The following is a 20,003-nucleotide window of genomic DNA, read 5'->3' on the forward strand; positions in this document are numbered from 1 at the left end:
GCCATCCATTCATGCTGAGTCACTGTAGAGAGGGGGAACCCTTTGGGGAAGTCGCAGTCCTACGGATAAAACAATTCCTTAGAAGTCACACCCTGCCCGATGACGTATACCCAAACTCGAGTTTGTTAGAGCATTTTTATTTAAATATAGTTTTGTTTGGGATCTTCCCAATCCCAATACCCAGTCAATGGTGGGTGTATGAGACTCAACACCACCCACTGTATTTGGACTAAAATGTGGCACAGTCTAGACCCGTCTTCTTGATAAATCGGACACATACCAGAGTGAGTGAGGCTGTGTCTCTCCAGGTGGTAACGTTGGAAAAACTGCATGTCGCACATGGAACAAGCGTACTGCTTCACCCCTAAACGCACAGAGTACCAGTTTTAGTGAGCGTCTAGACATGGGGTAACAATATTATCTCCTGGATTTTTTCTTCATACGATAACACACCCAACTAATCTGAACATAGATAGATATTGTGGAAACTATTTTGATTCCCTTCACACGCTAGTCTACTCTTTTACAATGGGGGTGAAATAAAATTGACAGACAGGAGTTAGAAGTAAGGGCTAATTCAGACGTAAGTTAGTGTGGTTATGAAATTTACAGACTTAGTTTCAGTCGTTTGTTTTTGCACTGTAGTTATTTTTATGGGAGGATGTTTGCCCTGTTATTTCATTTAGAGTGATATTTATCAGATATTTACATAATAAACTCATTTCAAATGGATACAGCCTAAGGTAATGAGACGGTGCCAAAACATTTCGCTTGCAAATAAAACAACAGAAATATCTTTTGGCACCACTCACAGGTAAATGGGGGATTAGTGGGCAGAATGCTAAATATGTGACATTTGAAGGTCGAGCTAAGATCTTACGCAAGTTGCATCACCATGTTACTCAATTCAGCTCAGTTAACTACACTGAGCTCAAACATGTGCTGCCTTGTACACTACTATGATTCAATATTACTACAGGAAGGACCTATATGACTATTCTCAAAACATATGTGGCTATAAATCCACTTGCTGTGGGCATGTATTCATATTGACTCAGATTTAATCTTTTTGGGCAGTGCAGGTGGCAGGGACGGGCGGACACATACCCGTGTGTGTGAGGCTGTGACGTTGCAGGTGGTAACGTTGGAAAAACCGCATGTCGCACATGGAACAAGCATACGGCTTCACCCCTAAACGCACAGAGCACCAAAATAAACATGCATCTCTCTCCGTCTTTCCCTAAAATGCATCAGTGACATACAGAAAGAAAAAAAAAAACTATCTGCAACTGCATGTTGAAACTAACTATACCTCAAATTATGTTATTAATAATAAATAATAAGTCTTCCTTTTCATTCAGCTTGTGCATGGATTCTTAGAGATCACAGACATTAAGCAGAATCCCCCAAGCACATCAGAACAGTTCTACAGTTTTATAAGTGCCTTTTTTGGCTTACTACCTTTTTTGTGTAGGTCTTTGCAAACCAAGTCCGCGGCTGTGTTACTGTGGAAAGCTCTCCAAACATACTCCAAATAAAGGGAGGAGTTCAGGCCAGATTCAGACTTCTTTTATACACAAGGATTTTTTTTTTTTTCTAAATATTTCTGCGTTTTTTGTTTTTGAATTTTCAGGACTCTTTCAGAGAGGGATGTCCACCGATGTTTGGAGGGGTAACAAACTTGGACGTGGTGTGCAAGGGCCACTGAGAGACATTTTGTGAACATGTGCTCATACCCGTGTGGGTGAGGCTGTGTCTCTGGAGATGGTAACGTTGGAAAAACCGCCTATCACACATGGTACAAGCGTAGGGCTTCACCCCTAAACGCACAAAGCACCAGCATAAGGATATAACATTTTTGCTTTATCATTTAAACATTGTAATCTAATGTCTATATATATTTTTGGCCAAAGAATAGAGGAAGAAAAAAAGTTCATATCCAATCAACTATTTATTTAATTTGGTTCAATATATTATTATTATTTTTTTCATGTGTGCCACATTTAGTCCACATTGAGGGAATTCATTTTTTATTTTATTTTTTGTAACATGATGATCAGTCCTAGTCTCTTTTTATCTTTGGTTTTCAACTCCAACAAGTTAATGTTAATCGAAATACAATTCCAAACCTACCCCAGAACCTATAAATCATATTGTTGTGCTGAATCTGGGCTGAATCATTTCAAGTCTAATCTATTCCATATTGTAACAGAGTGTTGAATAGGAGCCCATTTGATTTTGAGTTTGATCTAGTGCTAGACTTTGTGCTTCGCTAGCTAGCTAGATAAATACTTTATCCCGAAGGAAATTTCGGATTTGGCTTACTCTAAACACAAACTCGAATTTGATGCAGTCCTGACTGTTTACTCATTAGTCTTTATACCTTGCCTTAATGGAAAACAACAACAACAACACCAACAACACGGAGAGGGAGGTCCTACCCGTATGGGTGAGGTTGTGTCTCTGCAGTTGGTAACGTTGGAAAAACCGCCTGTCACACATGGAACAAGCGTAGGGCTTCACCCCTAAACGCACAGAGTACCAAGGTAAGCGGTGTAACAGCTTGCTTAATCTCTCTTATTTAACTTAACTCTTTTGTCCCTCAACCTTTTTGTGTTCAAGATATACTGTAGTCATCAGCATAATGTGTAATTAGCCTTTTTGCCCTTAATCCTGTGCATTCAGGGAAAATGTAGACCTGCTTTTTTTTTTTTTTTTTCACACACATTTCTGGGGCACCTATTTCCTTCCAAAAGTTATAAATTGCTACAACCTAGAGGCCAGATAACAACAGACCAACTTCATATCCTTTTGTTAAAATACGCAACAGCATACTACCCCCATCGGTAGCAACATCTTTTGAAAGAAATTCCATGAATATAATTTATTGCCGTGTCGAACAGTGCCACACAAGATATCTACCCAAGATCTAACGGTTAGCATCGGGAACAGGGTGTTTGACTTCTCAGAATTGTTTATAGGGGAAAACAAGAGGTAATTTCCCAGAGGCAGGGCAGCACTTCTCATATAGCTTTGCTGTGCTACCAACAGCCAGCTGATTGTTTGGAGTTAAAGAGAAACACGCTCTTTTGCAGTTACAATGGTTGTAGCACAACAACGCTTCTAGGGGAAGGCTGCCCGTGCCCAACTGAATGAACTATTCACCAAATCACATTTAAGGTCTTCTCAAAGTTCTATGTGAGGGTTCCAAACACTAGGGATTGGCTAGTTTCTGGTGTAACAAACAATAGTCATGCCTAAAATAGTGAGAGTCGTCAGTAAGAATGGTTACAGAGAAAAGAAAACTCCTACCCGTGTGAGAGAGGCTGTGTTTCTGCAGCTGGTAACGTTGGAAAAACCGCTTGTCACACATGGAACAAGCGTATGGCTTCACCCCTAAACGCACAGAGCACCAATGTAAGAAAACATCTTCCTGCTTTTTCTTAGTCAAATTAATATCAGATCATTAAATAATCAAGATTTGTTTTTATATTTGGCATGTTAAGTGGGATTGCTGGGTGGGTGCCAATTCAGATACGCATTGGTTTAAATCTAAATGTAAAAACAAACAAAAAAAAAGGTTATTACACTTAACTCCAAATAATTCAGACTACAGTGAAAATACACAATTAGATCTAATGCCCTTAGCTCCTGATCTGCTTCCTTGGGATCTCCTAACCTGATGTTTCTAACATGTGGATAGGTCTGGTCATTCGAGTGGCATTTCCTCTCTAATGGATATCAAACTGGTGAGATCTAGAGACCATACATTTGTCATTTCCCTTATTAAGCAACTAATGACTATTGTGTTGATAACTGTGCATACTTCAATGACCGCCTTTTTTCTCTGGTAAAGAAAGCTAATTATGCTAAAAAGAAAGCAATTACATGATAAATAAGGAATACTTCATAGAAAAATGCACAGCAATCAACACCCTCAGTTTCTCAGCGCTCATAGCATTAGCCCGACAACTAACTAAAGGGTTAGCATCTCTAGCAGGGTAGCTTCAGGAGCTTTTTTTTGGAATGTGCAAAAACACCAATCGGCAAATGGTTCAGCAATAGGTTGTGGCAAGTTGTCTACCAAAGACTAATAAAGGTCATCTGATACAGCTAAGCATTTTTATCGTTTTTAAAATCCTATCACTTAAGTTTGCACAACACCAACTGTTCCATTCTACGATCACCTAACAAACAGAGGAAGACCTCTTAGCACTGGGAGAGAACTCATACCCGTATGGGTGAGGGTGTGTCTCTGGAGGTGATGGCGTTGGAAAAACCTCATGTCACACATGGTACAAGCGTAGGGCTTCACCCCTAAACGCACAGAGCACCAGTGTAAGAAAACAATCTCACCATCTTCACTAAATCCTCTGCAGCTTCAGCTCCTAAGATTCTGCCTTCATGTCTCTCCAACTTCTCTCTGACCTTTCCATCTCACATAGTCCTGGGTATGCAAACGCTCTGCCACAAGATAGCAATACATCTTCCTCTGCCTCTTAATACAAGCTGGCAGTTTCTTATAGCTTTATGCCTCACTTTAGGACTTGTCAATGACTGGATCTACAAAGGTGATCTGGAGTTATGAACTTCCCAGCACCAGAGCCTAGCTGCAGAGATGAAAAAGGTGATCTACCAAATATTATGAGTTCAGGATTATTACTAATGAGAGTGGCACTATTCTGTCTAATTAACTCTATCTTAAAGTAAAATAATGTAATATATATATATATATATATATTGGCACATCCTGTTCAGAAGCTTTAACTCTAGCAAAAACATTTAGTCTCCTAACTTTTGATTATTTGGGATGTTGGGCTGAATTCAGTATTGCTGTACAAACAATGGTCACCAATCTAAACACCATATCAAATAAATCCACATTTATCAATGACCTACACAAGGTATTTAATATCAATTTAGTCATAAGTTACCGTCTAATGATAACAGTTCTGAATGTGTCTATGTGGCCTATATATAATCTGTCAACATGGTCATGCAAACTCGAGTTTGTTGCTTTCATGCTTAAAATTTCAAATATGTCCTTGTAGGAAGGATTTAATGAGTGTAGTCATACCCGTATGGGTGAGACTGTGTCTCTGCAGATGGTAACGTTGGAAAAACCTCATATCACACATGGTACAAGCGTAGGGCTTCACCCCTAAACGCAAAGAAACACCAATATATTAGCCTTCGTTCTTTCTCTTACCCCTATACTTCAAATTACATTCTGGCACCTACACACACGCTTATGTTTGTTAATGGCTGACTGAACTATCTCAATGGCCTATTTTGACCCAACAGGCTTGGACCTGCTTCTAAATGTTGTTGTAAGTCAGTTTCTTGTTGCTATGTCTTTAGACTGTGCAATGGATTTTTTTTAAAGAAATTGCAGCAGCTATATGACAACTTTAATGATTCCTTAATGACCTACACACTCCATGCATTTCTAAAAAGCCTACAGAATCCAAACCAGAATATAGTTAACACAAACTCCTATGCACCTTTTCGGCTAACTGCTGCTGAGTTGCTAACAGTATAAAAGTGACTGCTGCATAATTATTAATTTAAATTAAATATTCTTTTTTCTATTTCTTATGTAAGATAGTATTTATTGTAACACTAGGTCTCTATTGCTTGTAGCTTGATAGTTATCTCCCTTGTACGTCGCTTTAGATAAATGCGTCTGCTAAATGACTAAAATGTAAATAATTACATTTCAAGATACTAATGCAGCATCCATGTAAAGACTGGCTATTGTCAGTACACTGATACGTAACTAAAAGGTGGTTATATAAAATTCTACCTTTCCCTCGAAACCCAATTTCTGATAATGACTAGATTTTGAGATTATGAAACGGAAATTTGTGATCTGGCTTGAAAAGAAAAAGAAAATTATGTACAAAACAGAGAAATTTAGGAGAACTAGCTAGTAAATGGCAGTGTCTAATCTTGAAATGCACATGGAAGGGTGTGGTCATATTTTGCTAAATATGTTTTCTAAATATTATAGGCCAGTTCTGAGAAGTGGTAACTATACATAGATACATTTTTCTATCCCAACAAAGTACCAAACTTAACGCTAAACGATGTGAATAGCAATGAACATGATAAACTGAACTACCTATCTGTAAACACACAAACTAATTTCTTCACAGGCATGCTCAAATTACAATGGTCAATGACATTTAAAGTGAAGACAAAATTGTTTAGGGGAAGAGGGTGACGACAGACTTTCAACAGCTGCGCTGTTTTGGCCAATCTTTCATTAGGGGGGTTAAAGTGAGAAGACACATACCAGTATGAGTGAGGCTGTGTCTCTGCAGATGGTAACGGTGAAAAAACCTCATGTCACACATGGTACAAGCGTACGGCTTCACCCCTAAACGCACAGAGTACCAATATGTCAGCTCTACACGTCTTCAACATCCCCCTAAAGGTTAACAATTTTTGAAGTCCCAACACTTATTACTGCCACATAACATAAGAATTTCCCCCAATCATTTAACATAGAATTTCCCCATTTAATTGGCCTTTTCTCAAATCATTGTACCCCTAGGTTAAAAACAGGCTTCAGTTCTAAGCAGGTTTGGAAGGCAAGAATGTAAATGGTGGACTGGCCAGAACTGGAAATGCAGACGGCTATATAACCTAAACATGAACTCCTAGACCTCAAACGTTTCATTTTTCTTTGCTGGAAGATTTGTATGCCCTGTCCAATTTAGGGTCTCAATCCTCTAAGCTGAAATCAAAACAATACGTTCTTCAAAGAGCTTCAAATCGAGATGGTCTAGAGTACACTCTGTAATTATGTTTGATGAGGGCAAAAAAACAAAGCAAGTACGCACGTAAACACAGCTATTAGCAGACCTTAACAATGACTTACCAATTTGTTCTACAAAACGTATCTCTTAGCCAGATTTGAATTTATTTTCACCAACACGTCATGTGCGCTTTGCATGCGTGTCCTTAATTTAACTGCTACACTCACTACTACACTTTCCGATATCCTGACTAGACCTTATGGAAGAGGGAAACTTTAACCAAATTCCTCTTCAGCATACTATTGTGACCTGATTGCATACAGAATTTAAGAAAGCCGACTAGATTCTGTGCATGCACAAAACTATGATTACAAAAAAAGCGTTGCCAAAAAATAAATTAAAAATGTAATAATTATTTTAGTGCTAAACTACAAAACTAATTGGTCAAGACCAGAATGTAACAGTGGTGATAAAAGTCCAGCAAATTCTGCTGAATATTTTTGACTGAGTGGGTTGTGATGAGTGTGCTCATACCCGTGTGGGTGAGGCTGTGTCTCTGGAGATGGTAACGTTGGAAAAACCTCATTTCACACATGGTACAAGCGTAGGGCTTCACCCCTAAACGCACAGAGCACCAAAATTATGAATGATATTAGGTTTTACTGATTCGTCAGTGTTGTAAATGCCACTCTGACTTTAAAATCATTTTTTTTTTTTTAATTTATCAAATACAAACTCGAGTTTGCTGCAGTCATACAATTATAGTATGTGTTAACAGAAAGCTGAATGAACTAGCCAACTACTAAACACATGAACGAGGGAAATGTCAACCAAAGTTCAGCATACAGGGAAATCCTCTCTGTGTGCAGAGAATATCAGTAAAACTGCTTCTGTGCATGCACATAACTTCAATAAAAAAATAAGCATATCATCTCTAATATTCGTAATTTAGTATTAAATGTGACTTTACAGTTGAAAGGAAAAAAAATGTAAAACACAAGTGATCTGTAGAGATCAGACTGTGACGGAGGTGAAAGTTCCAGCAACTAATGCAGGACGCTTTGAATGAGTGTTAAGATGAGTGTGCTCGTACCCGTGTGGGTGAGGCTGTGTCTCTGCAGTTGGTAGCGTTGGAAAAACCTCATTTCACACATGGTACAAGCGTAGGGCTTCACCCCTAAACGCACAAAGCACCAAAATAATAAATGATATTTACTGGTTTGTCAGTTATATCATTGCCTGTGTTTTTTTCCAATATTTTAAGTTGCCAAATCCAAACTTAAACATGCTGCAATCTTACAATCAAACTACATGTTGGCTCAACAAGCTGAATAAGCTAGGCAACCTTGGAATTAAGGAAATGTCAACCAATGTCTTCTGTGTACAGCCAGATAACCATGGTTTATACCAAATTTAAGAAAGCCTGCTGGATTCTGTGCATGCACAGAAATTCTACAGGGGTACAAAACGTGGGAAAAAAAAAAAAAAAAATCTGAATTTAAGAACGAAATTTTGTGATGAAATATTGAAATGCTCTGTGTATATCAGACTGTGTAACAGCTGCAAAGAAAAACCCAGCAACTTGTGCAGGATGATTCGAATGAGAAGGTTGTGATGTGTGTGCTCGTACCCGTGTGGGTGAGGGTGTGTCTCTGCAGTTGGAAACGTCCGTAAAACCGCCTATCACATATGGTACAAGCGTAGGGCTTCACCCCTAAACGCACAAAGCACCAAAATGAATGAATGATATTAGCTTTACTGACACATCTATCAGTACTGTCAATGCCACAGTGGGCCTTCTCATAATATTCTGCTTTGAGTAACCAAGTCTAAACTTGAGTTTGATGCAGTCATACTACAGGAGTTAAACACAATACATTTACAGATGAAATATTAAACTAATCTGTAAAGATCAGGTTGTGCAACAGTGGTGTCAAAAGTCCAGAAACGTATACAGAATGTTTCGAGTGAGAGGGTGAAGATTAGTGTATTCGTACCCGTGTGGGTGAGGCTGTGTCTCTGCAGTTGGTAACGTCGGAAAAACCGCCTATCACACATGGTACAAGCGTAGGGCTTCACCCCTAAACGCACAAAGCACCAAATTAATGAATGATATTAGCTTCACTGATTTGTCAGTGTCGTCAATGCCACACTGTGCCTTCTTATAATATTGTTTTGAGTTAGCAAATCCAAACTCGAGTTTGATGCAGTCATGCCACGGGGTGACTCAACAAGCTAACTAAACAACTTCCTTCCTGAGTTGTTAATAAATCTAAATTTTCTTCGGCGTACAGTGAGATGACCTCACACACATAATGTCAGGAAGGTTGCTTATTTCTGTGCATGCACAAAAATGCTATGAGAAAAACTGTGGGGACAAAAAAAAATTATATCTTTTTTTAAACACTGATTTTAGTGATGAAATCAGACAGTGTAACAGTGGTGACAAAAGCCTAGCAACTTGGGCAAGACGGCTCGAGTGAGAGGGTTGTGATGAATGTGCTCGTACCCGTGTGGGTGAGGCTGTGTCTCTGGAGATGGTAACGTTGGAAAAACCTCATTTCACACATGGTACAAGCGTAGGGCTTCACCCCTAAACGCACAAAGCACCAAAATAATCAATCATATTAGCGTTACTGATATGTCAGTGTTGTCAATGCCACAGTGTGCCTTTTTGTAACATTCTGTTTTGAGTTACCAAATCCAAACTCGAGTTTGCAGTAGTCATACAATCACACTACATGTTGACTCAACTAGCTAACTAGGCAATCTTATTAATAGGGGAAATATTCATAAAACGTCTCTGGTGTACAATGAAATACCCTTAATATACACAAAAGAAAGCCTACTTGATTCTGTGCAAACTTACATAAATGCTCAGGAAAGAAACTTTTGTTGGGACATAACACAGTGTTAAAAAAAATAATGATGAAATATTAAACTTGTCTGTTAAGATCAGACAGAAGTGGGAAAAGTCCAGCAACTAATGCAGGAAGTTTCCAAGTGAGAAGGTTAAGATGAGTGTAATCGTACCCGTGTGGGTGAGGCTGTGTCTCTGCAGTTGGTAACGTCCGAAAAACCGCCTATCACACATGGTACAAGCGTAGGGCTTCACCCCTAAACGCACAAAGCACCAAATTAATGAATGATATTAGCTTCACTGATTTGTCAGTGTTGTCAATGCCACAGGGTGACTTCTTATAACATTCTGTTTTGAGTTGCAAAATCCAAGTTAGAGTTTGATGCAGTCATGCTACAGGTTGCCTTTACTACTTAACTAGGCAAATTCATCAATGAGGGAAATGTTTAACAAAATCTTCTTCTGCGTACAGTAAAATTACCTCGTACACAGAATTCTTAAAAAGCCTGCTTAATTCTAAACATGCACAAAATGCTATAGAAAAAAATAGTGGGAACAAAAAAAAAATCCTTGTTAACACAACTTGGATATAAAATATTAAACTTGTCTGTTAAGATCAGGTTGTGTAACAGTGGTGACAAACGTCAATTTACTAATGCAGGATGTTTCGAGTGAGAGGGTTAAGATGAATGTAATCGTACCCGTGTGGGTGAGGCTGTGTCTCTGCAGTTGGTAACGTCGGAAAAACCGCCTATCACACATGGTACAAGCGTAGGGCTTCACCCCTAAACGCACAGAGCACCAAATTAATAAATTATATTAGATTTACTGATTTGTAAGTGTTGTCAGTGCCACAGTGTGCGTTCCTATAATTCTGTTTTGAGTTATCAAAGCCAAACTCGAGTTTGATGCAGTCATACTACGGGTTGACTCAACAAGTAACCTAGGCAACTTCATGAATGAATGAAATGTCATTCAAAATCGCCTTCAACGAATAGTGAGATGACCACGTACAAAAACAAATCAGAAAGCCTGCTTAATTCTGTGCATGCACAAAAAATGCTATGAGAAAAAGAAATTGTGTGGGGACATAAAAAAAAAAAGATCAGTATTAAAAATGAATTTAGAGATGAAATATTAAACTGATTTATGAAGATCAGGCTGTGCAACAGTGGTGACAAAAGTCCAGCAACTTAAGCAAGGCGTCTCGAGTGAGAGGGTTAAGAGGAGTGTGCTCATACCCGTGTGGGTGAGGCTGTGTCTCTGGAGATGGTAACGTTGGAAAAACCTCATTTCACACATGGTACAAGCGTAGGGCTTCACCCCTAAACGCACAAAGCACCAAAATAATCAATCATATTAGCTTTACTGATTTATCAGTGTTGTCAAAGCCACAATGTGTTTTTTTTGTTTTTTAATAATAATCCATTTTGAATAACCAAATCCAAACTCGAGTTTGCTGCAGTCATACAATTTAGGCTAGGTGTTTGACTGTCAAGACAGTGTTGCCACTTCGTCACAATGTCCAATAAAAGAAAAAAATTACTTAGAACCAAGTTGTGGTAACTTTGCAGGGGAAACTCCCCAAAAAACTCAAATAAGAAAAAAATGCTGCCAACCAATAGTCTTGGTTTAAGGCCAATTGTCAATCCTTTGTTCATTTGTATGCCCTAAAACTGGCAAAAAAAACCTGCAAGCCTAGATGCTTTACTGCAGATCTAAATGCAGTTTTATCTTATATAACTGCAACTTCACACCATGTTTGGTGCAAATCGGGAAAAAAAAGTCCGAAGTGGGCAACAGAGATCTGGTGTGGCTACTTGTGTGGGTTTGTTTATTTGCAGCGATGCGTGGGGTAAGACTGACGGACTCATACCCGTATGTGTGAGGCTGTGTCTCTGCAGGTGGTAACGTTGGAAAAACCGCCTGTCACACATGGAACAAGCGTAGGGCTTCACCCCTAAATGTACAAAGTAAATGTACAAAAGCATCAACACATTAGCTTAGCAGTATGGGTAAGCAAAGAAATAAAGACAGAACAAAAAAAATACTGCACTGTGATTAAACACCCACATCTTTGGAAGGGGGCGCATTTATGCAGTGTCCATAAGCGCCCGAAGGTAACATGCCATGGGATGAGTTTAGTGAGTGAAAAAGCAGAAGCAGGGAGACACTCAAAGTGAAGTTATACTCTGCAAGATGGTGGCTTGTGGGGAGATGAGATTTTAAGACCAGCCCAAAATCTGGTGGCAGCCAAAAGAAAATTGCTATATTTTGCTGCAAGTTAACGGGCTCGATAAAGGACTATTTTAAAGTGTGCATACAAAGTGAACAGCAAGTGTGCGAGCTGATGCCATGCTGGGTACGTCTAACCTGGCAATTAGCTAACCGCAAAAGCGTCAGGATTAGAGGGGGAAAGCACAGAAAAGCAGCAATTTGCCAGAAACTGTCATTCAGCAGAAGCCAAAAAAAAAACTCAAAGAATGGAAGTAAGGAGTAAGGAAAGACAAAATGTCACTTGACTACATTCAATCAGCGGGTGACTGAACGAACACAAAAAGAACAAAATACGGGGGAGGGGGTGGTATGGAAGGGCTTGATAGAAGCATAGCATCTGTGCAGCCGGTTGCAGCAGTGCAAAGGGGGTAAGGAAGGAGGGCTCCGTACCCGTATGGATGAGGCTGTGTCTCTGAAGGTGGTAACGTTGGAAAAACCGCATGTCGCACATGGTGCAAGCATACGGTTTCACCCCTAAACGCAGAGCAAAAATTATTAGCTACAGGTTCTTTTTCGCCAACTGATCAGTCATTACTGATAACAAAATGTTAAACTTGTATTAGCCATTTGCTGTAAAGCAGTGAGCGCTTTTTGCAGAGCTGAATGGCATAGCTATACGGCTATCAAAGCTGTATATCCATGACCAGATCTAGTCACTTTGCGAATTTCAAAATTTCAAGTGCTTTAAAAACAAGCTAAGCTGAAAGACACCTGGCCTGTTCATCCAACTGGGATTTCCACTCTGTGTAGACACTCACTGTTTTTGGCCTGAAGCTACCAGTCACAGCAGTTACTGCTGGGTGTTATCAACCATCAAAACTAGATTAAATTATCTAAATCGATGCGAAGAAAACACATCAACCCACTTTCTGTAATTAAATCCTAACAAACATTCCAAAAGCTGTTTTTAAATTCAGCTTTTTAGAAATGTTTGTTAGGATTAAAAAATAATAATAATATAGTAAGCACTAGTTTATCTACCTTCAGCATACATCACTAACTGTGTTTGTGGCTTAACAGTAAGGGGTTCAGTACAACCCCTACTAAAAAACACTCATTCTTTGAGCCATTTTAGGGGAGGACACATACCCGTATGTTTGAGGTTGTGTCTCTCAAGGTGGTAACGTTGGAAAAACCGCATGTCGCACATGGAACAAGCATACGGCTTCACCCCTAAACGCACAGAGTACCAGCTTTAGTGAGGGTCTACACAGAGCAGAAACAGGTATAGTATGCAGAGTAGAAGGCGAATGTCGGTTCACTTGCAGGCTGTGGTTAAATGCACTACAGCAGTATGTGTCGAGTCAGAAATCAGTCAAAAGTTAATGTGAGCACAACAACGGCGCAAATGGACCCAAGTTAAATTCCACGAAACTATACAAAGGTGTTGTTAAAAAACGTTGGGGGGGAAATTGAAAAAAAGAGGTTTAGCCAGTCTACCAGTAGTATGACAGATGCATTATATGTCTTAGTTCTCACTTGCTATGAATAAATTCCTTTAACAAACTAAGATTCTATGCTAAATTACTATCTAATGGCAAGGATATTAATTAAAAGTCCTAGTGGAAAAAAATAATGTTAAAATGCAAGTCATCTTACAGAGTACAACTTTCCACAAAATGCATTCCTTTCACTTTTTCATAAGCAATTTCAATTTATGGCCATGTTTGTCATCTGCAAAATCTAGTTGACCCATCTTAAAATGCCCGATTGCCTTTTGGATTTGTTCAGATGCCATTGTGTAATACCATTTCTTTCCAGCATATCCCATTTTTCTCTGAATTCTAATCATGTACAATTTTTTTTTTTTTAATATATATTTTAGTTTTTTTTTTTTTGATTTTGTTTGTTTTTACATATAGACAAATCATTCCCAATTTTTAAAAACGTCAAACTCTTCTTAAAATTTAGAATTTCTAAAATCATCACTGAACTAATTAAATGTTCAAAGAATCGTTGACTCAGCAAAGCATTTTTTTTGCATGTGGTCATGATCAGTGTCCTGACTGGTGAGAGAAGGCATACCCGTGTGAGTGAGGCTGTGTCTCTCCAAGTGGTAACGCTGGATGAAGCGCATGTCACATATGGCACAAGCAAACGGCTTCTCTCCTAAAACGAGAAGAAACCAAATTTAGTTCAGAATCTACATTCTGAAATTGAGTCTGGCTTTAAGAGTTGTCAAATACATATTAAGGACCTATAGTTATAGACGTACCAGTATGGATGAGAATGTGTCTTTTCAGGTGGTAGCCACTCCTGAAAGCTCCATAACAGTGATCGCAGATGAAGTTCTTCTGCACTTTGGACATAGGACAATTCCCATTTTCGTCAACCACCACAACCTGAGCATGCAAGGAAACATGAGGACCGTCAGCCGTATACACAACACACAAACACTACTGAACAAGCATCAATACAAAACAAACCAAGTGAGATACACTGGTCTGTGAAAATGACAGACCCTGTGTTTCTGCGGTGGTGCAGATTCCTGTTTCACAAACATAAACTCTTAGTCTCCAGTGGCTAGATCTCTCATTCAGCTAGATCAGTATACCTGGCTACAGCTGGCAATATATAAGCTGTAAGGAATTGTGACAAAGAGCATACAAAACTAAACATGCACTCATGTAATAATGGGGGGGAAAAAATTGTGCTACTCAGATATCTTAACAGCTGCCCAATACTGATGGTGCCTTCTTTGAGTGTTTTTTAAGGTTAAGCCTATATTTGTGTGGTTAAATCTGAATCCTGGATGCATATTGTCACTGCAACGACCCATATAGTAATTATGCAGGCCATAAAAGCTTAACAGGTTTTTTTTTTTTTCTTAACAATTCTTGACAATTAAATAGTCACAGATTTACAGAGCCTTGAATGTTTGCATGAATATTTAAAAGCAGAATGTAAAATATGGATGCAGTAAGTCCCTGGCCTCAGCATGGTGCCAGTATAATAATCGACTACCATGCCAAGGACGTATTTACACAACCTGTGGGACCCCATTAGGTCGCATAATGGCATCTAAAATGAATGACTTCATTAAACTGAGATAATTAACACAGTTTTATCTCTACTGACATTCTAAGTACTCAAGTGTTCCCTATAGCAAAACTTGTCTTAAACGTATTATTCTGTATGCTTAGGTGAATGCCAAATGGCAATACATTTGTGACAGAAAAAGAGACCGTGGTCTAAAACCCTATTCCTGTAAACCTCCAAAAATATGTTTGTTTTGGTTGCAAATGTATTCACAGATGAGTGAAAATCTAAAATGGCACAATAGACGAACATAAGACAAACATTTGGTTAACTAAAACACTTAGCTCCACTAGCATTGCATGCGGGTGCTTCTACTCAAACACACAATAACAGTTATTGTGCTTCCGTTCCTCCCCTCCCTTTCCTTTTCAAAGAGCCCCATCCCCACCTCCCCCTCCCCCTACGCTCCCAAACGACCACCTCCCCCACTCACACAGGGGCACACAGAGTCTGGAAGGCAGGCATGGTGGGGCACGCGCATACGCGCACACACACACACACACACACAAAGAATGTTATTCTCTCTGCTGGTCAAACAGAGAAAAACACTGACCTTCCCTCCCCTCCCCTCCTGCTCCCTCACTTTACAGGGTGTTCCCGACTTCCTGTTCTTCTTTTTCAGCTGCATGTCCTCATTGGCTCTCATTTCCTTCTCATCCAACAGACGGGGAGCAGAGAACTCTCCGTCTTTCCGGAGGAGCTGTGAGGCATTCGCGCACACACACAGATATGCAAGCACACACACACACACAAGCGCACGCACGCACACACACACACAAAAACACAAGCACACACACAAACACACACCCTTATGGATTGTCTGCTGCCCACCACCATTTGTACATTTCACAAAGTACATTTTCTATTTGAAGATTCTAGAATAGAAAACAGTCTAGAATAGAAAACAGTAAAGCACAAGCAGAATATGACTGCAATCTAAATAAAGAGCAAGATCTCCCTTTCTCTCAAGCTGAGTATTAATAACTTCTTTTTTCTAGAATTAACATAAGAAAAGGTTACCACCATAACATCAGAGTAAGTGCACAAAATACACATTACCAATACATTCATTTTGTTTTTAAATACAAGTTCAAATTAAGTTTTCAAAGCTACCTCTCCCACAGTTCAAGTGATGTCAATCTTACTACCTCTACCTACATGTCTCCCATAAAAGATTTATAAGAATAGAGTCCATTCTGCATTTTAAACCGCTACACTTCAATAGCACTGACATAACCATAACTGGGCTGCCTAGAAGGACTGACGATTTCAACTTCTCCCTGTCTCTCCATGCGAGCAACGTTATCAGACTTCAACCATCAAAGCCCATCTCATTTTTGTTTCTTCCCAAGAAGCCCAGAGTTTTCCTAACCAGTGGCGGACAGTTCATCCCAGATGGCAGAACCATGGGACCCTGAGGTCCACGGTCCTGAATATCCCTCTGTCCCGGGCCGTGATGCCCAGGGGACGGACCCAATGGTGCCATCATCTTCTTGGGACCGGCCATGGAGCTAGCCTGCATTAATGCCATGCTGGAGAGAACTGCTTCACAGCCAAGCAACCCGGCCTAAAGGAAGTCACATAAGGGGTAGAATTCAGCCAAGACAACCTTTACCATCAAGCGAGCCATTGAGATGAGGATACTAGAGATTTACTCAAGAGAAATGTGCTGTTTTTTTTTTTGGTGGTAAAGTAATTAACATTAAGAAATTACAAAAACAAGGGGTCCTTAGGGTAAAGATTTGTGGGTTTAAAATGCATTTGGTATGGCACATAGTATTAACTAATGTAGTATGTATAGCAAAGGTATGATGTATATTGAGTAAGTATTTCGATGCGTCACTGCAATTCATTTACATAGTTTGTGGACAGTTGAGGACAGACCCATTTCATATGGTCACGGACTGAGCTGCTAGGCAGGTGAGACATCGCAGTGGGGACCGGGTGCGAGAGGGTGGGGAAAGGGGTGGGGACAAGGTGGTTGAAGGAGCCGTCACTCAGGATGGACTGTTTGTCAAATGGCCACACCCACTTCAATCATCTGGTACCAAAATCCTGTAAAATCCTGAGTGTTAGTGATGACAGAGACAAGTAAGGGACATCACTCATGTTAACAGTACTAGATGGAGCTCCACTTTAAAGAAATTGTTATCCTGTTGCATCCAAAAAATGAAAACCCAATTCTCAGTGTATCTAAAAAAAAAAATACAATTATAATTTTGTTCTCTAAATTATCAAAATTCTTTACTGAAAAGGGACCCATGTCATAGTTGGCAACAATAACAGCCACTGGCAGTGTGTAGCAGCCTTATCTCAATGACCTCGGGTTATTCTTTGATAAACAAGGAAACATTTCATCTGCAACTACAAAGCCAAATAATACGTCCATCAAAGTTTCAAGGCCATTATACTTGCAAAGATGATACAATTGCTGTTTTTACCATGGAGTAACTTAACATTGTTAAATTCTGCGATTTTTTATCTAACGTAGGCTTACGTTACTCCATGGAAAATTCACCAAGGTCTAATTCATGCAAAAGGCCCTCTGTTCACATTACGTTATCTACACCCAAAGACTTCATCTTTTTATTCGTTTCAACAATTTGCGCAGAGTCCCTGAAATGCAAATCTATAAAACCTACCTCTCGTAATTCAACACAGTGTCGAAGTAATACACAGTAAATTGCTTGTTTTTCTTCGGATGTGTATAGACCGTAATTTTCCTATTAGGAAGGGCAGACGGCTAATATTAGCTATCCCAAGTTAGCCAGCTATCATAGCTAACTTGCTGACAGGCCATTAGCCGACTAGCTCAAAGATGATTTCGCCTGGTAAAAAAAAAAATCGATGCCACGTTCGTCAAAACGTCTACAAATTAAATACAATGATAGATGTGATGGATTACCGTTCTCAGATTATACCTATGTGTTCATATCAATATCCTACTCGATCCAGAGTTGTCTAACGTTACTCCGTCATTGTGAAGGAAACCTGCATTCAGAGAAGAGGAATATCAGCTAGCGAGCGTTAGCATCTCCAACGTCAAAAGGCTAGCGGTTCAAACGTAGGGGAGCTGGTTAGCTAGATGTACTAGCCATTCTAGCTAGCCACCCTTGCTCCCACGCATAAATCACACATCCATATCGGATCTAAGTCGCAATCCATTTTAATGCCAGATCATGCAGCACATTTTAAAACATATATGATTGGCAAACGGTAATACAATCCCACTAGCAGAGACCAAAATGAGAATCAAACACATATCACTGTGGAAGTGAAATAACGTAGATTGCCCGATAAAGACGCTCGTCGCTGCGTACACCCCCTCCCCTTGTCTACGAGTCGTGGGGGATCGGGGTCTTTTCTAAAATGCAGGTTTAATCTATTTCACCAATATGTAGGAGTATCTTTCATATTTCAAATAATATGCAATGTACGAACTACAGAAAATGAGTCGATGGTCTTACCTTTGATGTAAAACCGTTGTATTTTTTATGCCGTCGCCCGAGTTCCAGCCTTTCTCAGTTTACAAACACAGGAAACGCCACCGGAAGTGCTCCCCGGGGAGGGCTCTGCCACGTGATTTGAGTAGAGCGAGCATGAACGACTGCCATGTTGGTGAATGTGGAAATTCGACACCGTGTACTCCATTTTGGTTGGGACACCAATAACGATTTGTAAGTTGTCGTGTTTATTAAGGACCATGTTTGGCGTTTACACAGTTCATTTTTTACGGGTTACGCGTTTGCACCATCAGGAGTGAAGTTATTTCTTACCACTGAAATTGTTCTAAGCCTTGAGCCCAAATGTACTTATTTTGAAGGGGGTTGACTTGGAGGCGATAATGCAAATTAGGTTAGGCCTAAAATTGGTCTCCAACAACACCATTCTATTAAAAGTATAGCTGTTGACTGACTGCAGATCAAAGACAATTAACGATTACACTCTAGATTTCCTCTTAAATGCTCTTGTAGATTTCCTCTAAAATTACTATTGACCGTTATCCCCGCCCTTCAAAGTCAGACCTTAATTCCCCCCCGTGCCCCTCCTTTAAAATATGTTGCATACAAGAAATCAGTCCAACAGTCTCCACTTAATACAAGAGTACAACTGAGATCAGGGATGTGCAGAGGAATTTTGAAGGGCAGTTGCTCTGCCCTGGAAAACAGGGGCAACACATTCATTTTTGTCTTTGTCACCGCCGCTGCCACACGCCCCTCCCCTGGACGCATATTTTGCCTATATAATTTTGAACTCTCACTTACCGCCGCTGCCACGCCCCCGTCCCCTGGATGCATATTTTGCCTATATCATTTTAAACCTTCGCTAACCGCCGCTGCCACGCCCTGTGTCCATGCATATTTTGCCTATATCACTTGATACTCTCACTGCACTCAGACATGTCCGTTGATCAGGCAAGGTTGCCTCACCCCCATTCCCATTGGAACTCCGTTGGGTTCCATTGCGTTGCGTTTCACACTCTGCTTGTGGCAAGAGTTGAAAATGTTTCAACTTTTCGACAGGCAACCCATTAGTCTGCCAATCAAATTGCCTTTCATGCATTACTGACAGCACGGGTGCTAGCCAATCAGATCCCGTTTATGCTGACGTCTAAAGACCGGGAAGCTCAAAAACAAAAAGATGGCGGACCAAACTCCTTAAATGGATTTTTTTGTCTAAGCGTTAGCAATAACCTCTCAATAATGGTCTAGAGGGCTTCAGTTAAGACCTACAATCCTCGCCAACATTCGTGTTGCATATACACAGCTAACCGAGTCAACCAGGCTACCTCTCCACCATGTTTCATGAAAATCGGCCTGGTAGTTTTGCTTGCGTTCATTCAGTAACTTTAACCTCAACAAGCTAACTGCGCTATAATTCATTTTGCTGTATTCACTGTGTAACCCTCTGTGTGTAAATCATGCATGTTTGCCCTGTCAATGGGTAGGCTATGTCACACTGGATTTTGAAAAAATAAAAACACATAGTTAATCGTGTATGTGTATATATATTATTATTATTATTATTATTATTATTATATTTCATATTCAAAACTGAACACC

General features: G+C 39.8%; 1 protein-coding gene across 23 annotated transcripts in view; it reads right to left on the bottom strand.

Annotated features, from left to right (window-relative positions):
- The window catches only part of znf740a (zinc finger protein 740a), a 25,315-nt gene extending 6,830 nt beyond the window's left edge, over window positions 1-18,485 (bottom strand). The window contains exons 1-26 of one of the 23 annotated variants that reach the window (XM_080845973.1): window positions 18,408-18,446; window positions 17,862-17,931; window positions 17,583-17,768; window positions 16,798-16,995; window positions 16,313-16,507; window positions 15,494-15,640; window positions 14,117-14,243; window positions 13,927-14,010; window positions 12,991-13,074; window positions 12,292-12,375; window positions 11,501-11,584; window positions 10,866-10,949; window positions 10,326-10,409; window positions 9,798-9,881; window positions 9,274-9,357; window positions 8,762-8,845; window positions 8,395-8,478; window positions 7,858-7,941; window positions 7,299-7,382; window positions 6,299-6,382; window positions 5,078-5,161; window positions 4,234-4,317; window positions 3,313-3,396; window positions 2,442-2,525; window positions 1,108-1,191; window positions 281-364 (exon numbers count right to left, since the gene is read on the bottom strand). In XM_080845973.1, the coding sequence (XP_080702099.1) occupies window positions 281-364; window positions 1,108-1,191; window positions 2,442-2,525; window positions 3,313-3,396; window positions 4,234-4,317; window positions 5,078-5,161; window positions 6,299-6,382; window positions 7,299-7,382; window positions 7,858-7,941; window positions 8,395-8,478; window positions 8,762-8,845; window positions 9,274-9,357; window positions 9,798-9,881; window positions 10,326-10,409; window positions 10,866-10,949; window positions 11,501-11,584; window positions 12,292-12,375; window positions 12,991-13,074; window positions 13,927-14,010; window positions 14,117-14,243; window positions 15,494-15,640; window positions 16,313-16,507; window positions 16,798-16,869 (2,137 nt within the window). In that variant the 5' untranslated portion in view covers window positions 16,870-16,995; window positions 17,583-17,768; window positions 17,862-17,931; window positions 18,408-18,446. Of the gene's footprint in view, window positions 1-280; window positions 365-1,107; window positions 1,192-1,736; window positions 1,821-2,441; window positions 2,526-3,312; window positions 3,397-4,233; window positions 4,318-5,077; window positions 5,162-6,298; window positions 6,383-7,298; window positions 7,383-7,857; window positions 7,942-8,394; window positions 8,479-8,761; window positions 8,846-9,273; window positions 9,358-9,797; window positions 9,882-10,325; window positions 10,410-10,865; window positions 10,950-11,500; window positions 11,585-12,291; window positions 12,376-12,990; window positions 13,075-13,926; window positions 14,011-14,116; window positions 14,244-15,493; window positions 15,641-16,312; window positions 16,508-16,797; window positions 17,006-17,582; window positions 17,769-17,845; window positions 17,932-18,407 lie in introns of those variants that run through there. The other 22 variants (XM_080845979.1, XM_080845962.1, XM_080845978.1 and 19 more) reach the window with 22 other exon arrangements.
- Window positions 18,486-20,003: the final 1,518 nt, after the last annotated feature.

This window comes from Sprattus sprattus, assembly GCF_963457725.1.
Source record: "Sprattus sprattus genome assembly, chromosome: 10".
NCBI classification, from domain to species: Eukaryota; Metazoa; Chordata; class Actinopteri; order Clupeiformes; family Clupeidae; genus Sprattus; species Sprattus sprattus.